At 54.3% G+C, this 7,399-nt stretch overlaps 1 protein-coding gene across 1 annotated transcript in view; it reads left to right on the top strand.

Annotated features, from left to right (window-relative positions):
- Positions 1–7,180: 7,180 nt before the first annotated feature.
- The window catches only part of CRAMP1 (cramped chromatin regulator homolog 1), a gene marked incomplete at both ends in the record, with an annotated part of 38,411 nt that continues 38,192 nt past the window's right edge, over positions 7,181–7,399 (top strand). The window contains one exon of the mRNA XM_079542690.1: positions 7,181–7,224. Within this exon, the coding sequence (XP_079398816.1) occupies positions 7,181–7,224 (44 nt within the window). The remainder of the gene's footprint in view (positions 7,225–7,399) is intronic.

Here is a 7,399-nt window from a genome sequence, read left to right as displayed (position 1 = left end):
GGCAGAAGTCAGTGACTGCAAGTTTGCATGAGGAAAACAGGTGTTTAACAGGGAAGTATGCGAAAAACGGGGAAAAAAACAAAGCTACCACATCACCATCTTAATGCGCGTCCACCTTAATGAAAAAGGACCAAGTGGTATTTTTGAAGAGTAGTGGGCAGTACGGAGCCTTTAGCCCATAGAGCACAGTGTGCACAGAGCAGCACCTGGTCTCCCAGTGGCTTACGCTGATTTATTTCAGAGAACATTCTGCTAAGCTCAGAGTTCTTTCAAGAGTATTTCGAGCACTTCATGTCTGAAGAGAACAATGTGCAGAGTGACCTCCGGCTGTAAAGCCTCACATCTGAGCTTTCTTTCAAAGTGAGCTTTAGAAGTTGTCACCATTTTGGAGCTTATACTGCTGAAATCACCGGACCAACGGTCCGGTCATGCAAAACCAAAGCAACTTATCTTAACATCTGAATGAAAGCCCTCAATAAGTGATCCTTTTCCAAGGAAAATAAACCTGAAATGGTGCTCTTCTCAGAAATGGAGTGGGTAATTCGGTCTTTGAAAGTTTACATATGAAAACTGGTTGGGGGATTTGTGTTGTACAATCTCATTGGCTTGGTTTAGAACAAACAGCCAGAGACAACCACCTTTTAAGCACCTCAGTTATTAGCTAAAATGCCAAGACCTGAGAAACAAGAAATTAAAATAACCCATCAAAGGTTTAAACAGTTCCTTGACACCTGTGGGGACGAAGATCTTTTATGACCACCTCAGCCACGAGTTGCTGACCTGTAGGCACATGTAGGTAAGAAGATCTGTCCAGGTCACCAATCAGACACAGAAAGTCTCTTTAGTTTAAATATTCCATCACTGCTTAAAATAAAGATTTTTCTTTAAGAGGGTTGTCTTCTCCCCCCCAAAATAGAAAAATCAAATTCAGCAGCTTTGATCAGATGTGTTAGAAAGATAGGCAATGTTTTTAAATAGCCTGGTGGTTCTGTACCTTGCCACTGACATTGTCAGCAACATGAACTACACACAGGAACCAAACCAACATTCTATCTGCACAATCTTAAAAATTCGTTATCTATCTTAACTGTTCAAAGAAGAAAGTGAAAAACGAGGACTGTCTTCCATAAGCACTCCTGGCATGGCACGTCCTATTTTTTTCCAAGGTTGAAAAAAGAATTTCTCACAAAGTTCAGGTATGGAAGGTGATCAAGCCCAGCTATACGATCTCTTTAATCACAGAACAACTTAGGTTGGAAGGGACTCAAAGACCTCCTGTTTATAAGCTCCCTTTAAGTATTGAAAGTCCACAGTGAAGTCTCTTCTCCAAGTTAAACAAGCCCAATTCCCTCAGTCTGTCTGCATAGGAGAGCTGCTCCAACCTCTGAGCATCTTCATTGCCTCCCACCCTTCCTGTGCTGGGCCCCAGGCCTGGATGCAGCACTGCAGCTGGGGGCTCCGCGGGCAGAGCAGGGGGGGACAATCCCCTCCCTCACACGGATCACGGAGGATATACACGATAGACACTTTTTGAAACAATGCATAGAAAGCTAACAGAGGAAAGCAGAGGGAGATTGAAGCTCAACCTCTGCTCCTGTTCCTACCTGGCCAGAGGAGCAGCCCCACTCCGGACACCAGTGCTGGCACGGCTCTGCAGTCCGGCCCTCGGGGAATCCTCACGGAGCTCAGCGCAGCACACCCAGCACTACGAACCTAACACAGCCATCCGGATCCCGGCTGGAGCAGGTCGGCAGCTGTCCGGAGCTGTGCCTGGCCGCACCTACCAACCTAACGAGGTACAATTTCATTGCAACGCACAGCTGGATGAAAAGCGCTGCCCTGCACGGTTCCGGGGCGGTTCTGTCGGGACGAGGCCCGGCCGCCGCTGCTCGGCCCCGCTACGCCCGCAGCCCAGCTCCCGGCTGAAGTCGCCTCCCCGCCCCACCGCGTTCCGGCGCCCTGTCCCGCGCAGGCCATACCCGCAGCCCGCTCTGCCTGCAGCGGCCGCGCCACCCGAAGACCGCGCTGGCTCCGATGCTCCGCGTTACCCCTGACAACGGGGCGGGGCCCTGAGCGGAAACTTCCGAAGCGAAACCGAAGAGCGACGGAAGCGGCCGAGGCGGGGCAGCCGGCAGGGGCCGAGAGGAGCCGAGAGGAGCCGAGAGGAGCCGAGAGGAGCCGGTCCGGCCCGCTGGAAGCGCCGCGGAGAGCTTCGTAGCGCTCGTTCTCACCGAGGCGTACATCCGTTATTGGGACATTTAGGACAGAAAAACGTCAGTGCTGTCAGAAAGCAGCACTGGTGGGAGGTAGCATTGCATGGGAACGCGCGTGAGCGTCTTCCACACCTTAACAGGAGTAAGGATTATCTAAAAAACGTGAACCATCTTTGCTCGAGTGACCATTTCACAGCTTTCACATTTACCCGATTCCATTACTAATGCTAGTCCGGCCAATATCTAAATTATATATCTCCAGTTGTGCAGATTTAGATGGAAATTGGCGTTTCCTAGTAATATTCAGCAGAGAAGCCCTGCTGGAAGATGCTCATATCCTATTGGAGACATAAGCAGACCATCATCCTAGGGTGCTTTGATCACTGCCTTCAAGAAAGATGCCCAGTTAGCAGCTCTGAGGTCCCATGGACGTGCAAAGAAGAGGCTCAGCAGCACGGTCACATGCAGTGCATTTCATCCCTTCCTCTAAGGGCTTGACCTCAGCTGCTGAGGAAAATAAAGCTGTGTGATTAGGCAATTCCTGCTTAGTAAGACATGAAGGATTAACAACAGACGTCTGACCTTTGGTTTAAATCCTCTTACCTGAATGGGGAAGAACTGCTGTACAAACACCGAAATCATCCATCATCGTTTGCCAGATTATTCAATTTAAGAGTCTTTTAAGAACGGATGCATTATTAAAATTAATAGCTAAGCTAAGAGGATGACACCTACTTTGGTGATGGCTAAGAACTCTCAGAAATAAGTTTCACACTGTAATTAGCACAAAGTGCAAACTTAAGACCACAACATAAAACAAAATTAAGACCACCACAGACAATAAAACATCGAGTACACAGTGCATGCAATCTATATTCATTTCAAAATACACTGGAAGAGTAACAAATCTGTTTGTGTTCTTGCTCAGTCTAGAAAACCATGGCAACAAACACTGAAAGATTATTTGCATGTTGTATCTGCACAGGTTTGCACAAGCACGGCCTCCCTACCATCAAACAAATGAATGGTTCAAGTGCTTTTCAACATCTCAGCCTCACCCTGCCTCTCAGCTCTTGTCCAGCGCCTTTTTATTCAGTCTTTCTTTCATGGACATTTACGCACATGACAATTTTACACCTTACCAGTCTACTTGAGGCAATGGGGCTACATACAAACATACAAAGTTATTTACATACATGGGAACCTCCAGCTCTGAGCCTTTGGGGAACTGAACATGTCTTTGTGTGTTTTTGCAGAGCATCATTTAAATACATGGCACTACAGATGCAGAAAGCCTCATTTCCTGACAACGTGGTTAAATTTGCTTGTGGTTAAACCAAGTGGCAAAAATACTTGATACAAGCCATATGATCTCAAGCTACATTATAATAAGACTAAAAAAAATACTCTCTACAAGCTAATTAAGGAGTGGATTAAAACACAAACCTCTGCAGTTGTGACAAAAGCTGGCTCTTCTGCGTTTACAAATTTCTAACAATAAACTTGTTACTCATAGCTGTGCTTTAGAGCGTATATATAGAAGATGATAAAGGTGAAGGCATGCTTGAATTTAACATCATAAGATGGTTACTTGCAACGCCAGGGGGGCCTGAACAGCCACAGTTCACCTGCCATTCTGAAGGTCAGATTGTTAAGCCGCAGATTTCTGCACTATAGCTTAGAATCATAGAATCAGTACAATTGCAAAAGCCCTCTAAGATCACCAAGTCCAACCACCAGCCCATCACACTGCGCCCATTGACAACACCCCTCAGTGCCACATCTCCACACCTCTTGCACACCTCTGGGGACGGTGACACCACCACCTGGGTGGCAGTGCCATTACCTCACCTCTTACTGAGAAGAAATTTTTCCTAATATCCAACCTGAACCTCCCCTGGCACAACTCAAAGCCATTACCTCTCATCCTATCGCTATTACCTGGGAGCAGAGGCTGACCCCTGCCTCCCCACAGCCTCCTTCCAGGGAGTTGTTGAGAGCAATAAGGTCCCCTGAGTTCCTTTTCTCCAGATGGAACCATCCCATTTCCTCAGCCTCGTGCTCCAGAACCCTCACAGCTCCATGTCCCTCTCTGGACACGCTGCAGGGCCTTGCTGTCTTGTCTTGCAGTGAGGAGCCCAGAGCTGAGCACAGCACTGCGGCCACTCCAGAACTGAGTGCAGTGGGACGATCACCTGCTTGTGACAATTTTCCTTGAATGAACAGGAATAAAACAGCTTTTCCTACAGTGAGACCCAGGAAATTTTTCTAAGAGGGTATCCTTTCCACACATCATTTACCAACAGCTGCTGGGGGAAAAATCTGCACGGTACTTGTGCTAAGATTTGGAAATTGTTTTAGCTAGCCATTAACAAGAAATCACCGCTTATATGCTGCAGTCACTGGAAAGCAGGCCAACACAGCAAATGAAATTAAACCCCTCTTAAATTTTGTACATCACTGAGTAATGCTTCCTTCATTCTGGAGACGCTGAGAACTTCACACGAATTAAATTGGAAGCCCTGAAAGTGATAAACGTTTCCTACAGATTCCACATCTGTCAGTTTATGCATTTCATTTTCAACACTAAGGAAAAAGAATGGGCTGATTAAAGCTGTTAATTGCTAAGAAGAGTGCACCAGCCAGTGCCTCATCAACTCAACTCAACTCAACCCAACCCAACTCAACCCAACCCAACTCAACCCAACTCAACCCAACCCAACTCAACCCAACCCAACCTCTCTCTCTGTCCTCTCTCCAACTACAAACGCTGCTCTCCCTGGCGGGCAGTGACTACAACGCCGCACGCAAAGCAACACCCCGCCGGCCAATGATATTCGAGAGCATGCCCAAGGCCTCCAACGATAGCGCTCTCAATTGGTTACCTTTCAGCCAATCGACAGCCAGATCTTGGGAATCGTCCCGCCCCCAGACGGACGCCGGCTGCCACCTCTTCCTGTGCGTAAAGTTGTCGTCACCCGCCCCGCGCCGCGCTTTCATTGGTCGGAGTCCAGGCTGAGTCCCCGCCCCCCGCCTCGCTCCCGCGTGCCGTCAACCAATGCGACGGTTTGTTTGGGGTCGCGGGAGGGGCGTGCCGCGGCGCGCCTAGCGGGGCTCGCGCGCCGCGCCCCGCCCCCTCGGCCCGGCGCAGGCTGACGAGGAAGCGGAGCCGCGGCGGCCCGGACCCATCGCGGCCCGCGTAAGGGCCGAGCCTGGGCGCCAGGGAGCCGCGGCTCCGGCCGGCGGCGCCGCGGTTGCGGGGGAACCGGGGACGAGAGGTCGGCTGTCCGGTCGGGAAGCGCTGCCGCTCCCGCCGGCAGCGTCGGGAGGGCCGCTGGAGGCCGCGGGGGTCGCGGGGCGCGCCGGCCTCCCCCCGAGCTGGCAGCTGCGAGGTGCGGCCTGGGGGTGCCTGGGGCCGGGGGAGCCGGAGCGGCCGCCGCAGGGAGAGCTGGAGCGCGGAGGCTGCGCGGCGGCGTTGATGCGGCAGGTAACGCTGCGGGCCGGGCGGGCGGGGACCCCGGGTCTCTCCTGTCCCCGGGGCCGAATGCTCGAGCACCGGCGACCGTGCGGGGAGAGCGGCCGGGCTGCGGGGCGGTGCGGTGCGGGGCCCGTGATGGCAGGACGGGAGTGTTCCGGGTGGAGAGAGAAAGGGAAAGTGGCGTTGGGCGAGAAGGGAGGGGATGCAGCGGGGTGAGCCCGGCCGGAGGGCTGGCGGGAGCGGGGAGACGGCCGGGGATGGCTGCTTTGCCTCGAGGACTCGCTAAAGGGAGGGGAACTCTCCTGCCCTGGTGCTGGGGTGCAGCGCCCAGTCTGTGGCCGTGGAGCTGAGGGTGGGGTCAGATCCTGCCCTGCTGAAGAGGACGTCTGAGCACGGGCTGTCAGAGTTGTAAGATTTCTGTTATTCTAACAACTGAAAGCATCGTGGTTTAGTCGTCTGGAGAAGTCTTTGTGTGGGTAATCAGGGCTTCGTCAGGGTTTGGTGTGAAATTTCAGTATGGAAGTTTTAACGTGGGTTTAGATTTGTGGTTCACACCAGCATATGGTACCTACTGTGAAGAATGGAACATTGCCCAGCATCCTTCTGGGCTGCTGGGCGCAGTGCTTCGGCTGGGAGATGTTAGAGGAAAAAGCTTCGCTTCAGTCACAGGAGCACGTGCCACGACCTGCAGGCACACACACTCCCATGTCACAGGCAGGTGATGCACCTGGTGCACTTTAAAGCGCGTTTTTATGATGTTGGCCCAATGCGCAGTAATGCCACTGCTCCATGGGTGACGTTTTGAGTTTCCTTCTCTTGTGAGCATCTCTTTGCCCATGCTTGAAGTTGGCTCTGAAGTTGGCTCTGCTGCTGCCATGGGGAGCCACAATGCGGGCGTTGTTCTCCCGCTGCTGCTGGACGGCCTTCCTTCCAGGTGGACTTCAGGAGGTGCCCACCACGCTCTCTCCAAAACCTTGGGTTTCAGTAGGCAGTGGGTCTGTGAGCGCCTTTGGGCGCCCACATCGGGTGCTGTGCTCCAGGTACAGCTTGCAGTGCAGCGGGCACGTTTTGAGGTGGAGGCTCACCCGGGTGCCCCTCGAAGCCCCATCCCCGGGCAGATAACCGCGCGCAGCTCCCTGAGGCCGCGGTTCCCGAGCGCGGCGTGGAGGCGGCGGGGCTCCGTGGCGGCCCCGGGGCGCATTGATGCGGGGGTCCCTCCGCCGCCGCCGGGCATCGCGGGCAGACGCGGACGAGGCGGACCCGGGCCCGGCCCGGCCGTCGCTGACGGGAGAACCGCGGCCGGGCGATGCTCCCCGCAGAGGCGGTGGGACCGGCCGTGCCCGGAGCCCCCCGGGTGGAGCGCGGCCCCGGGGAGGTGCGGGGTGGGGGCGGAGGGGAGCTGGAAATCTTGGTCGCCGCGGCCAGTCCCAGCCCCAGCCGCACACACACACAGGGAGGAGGAGAAGCCGCCGCCGCCGCATCGAGGAGCATGGAGCCCCCCCCCGCGGCGGGCCGGGCCGGCTCGGCCCCACGGTGAGGAGGGCGAGGAGCCCCCCCGGAGCTCCCGGAGCCGTCGGGGGGGTGGGATGGGGCCGAGCCCCGGGCCGGCCCGACCGCTCTGCCCCGCTCCGCCGGGCCCGGCGCTGCCTCCCTCGCCGCCTGCCGAGCGCTTCCAGCGCCCGAGTTCGCCTCGGCGATTTCTCCTCTG

This window comes from Tetrao urogallus (genome assembly GCF_951394365.1).
Source record: "Tetrao urogallus genome assembly, chromosome: 15".
NCBI lineage: Eukaryota > Metazoa > Chordata > Aves > Galliformes > Phasianidae > Tetrao > Tetrao urogallus.
The sequence above is the reverse complement of the archived record's forward strand: the minus strand, read 5'-3'. Positions and strand labels throughout refer to the sequence as shown.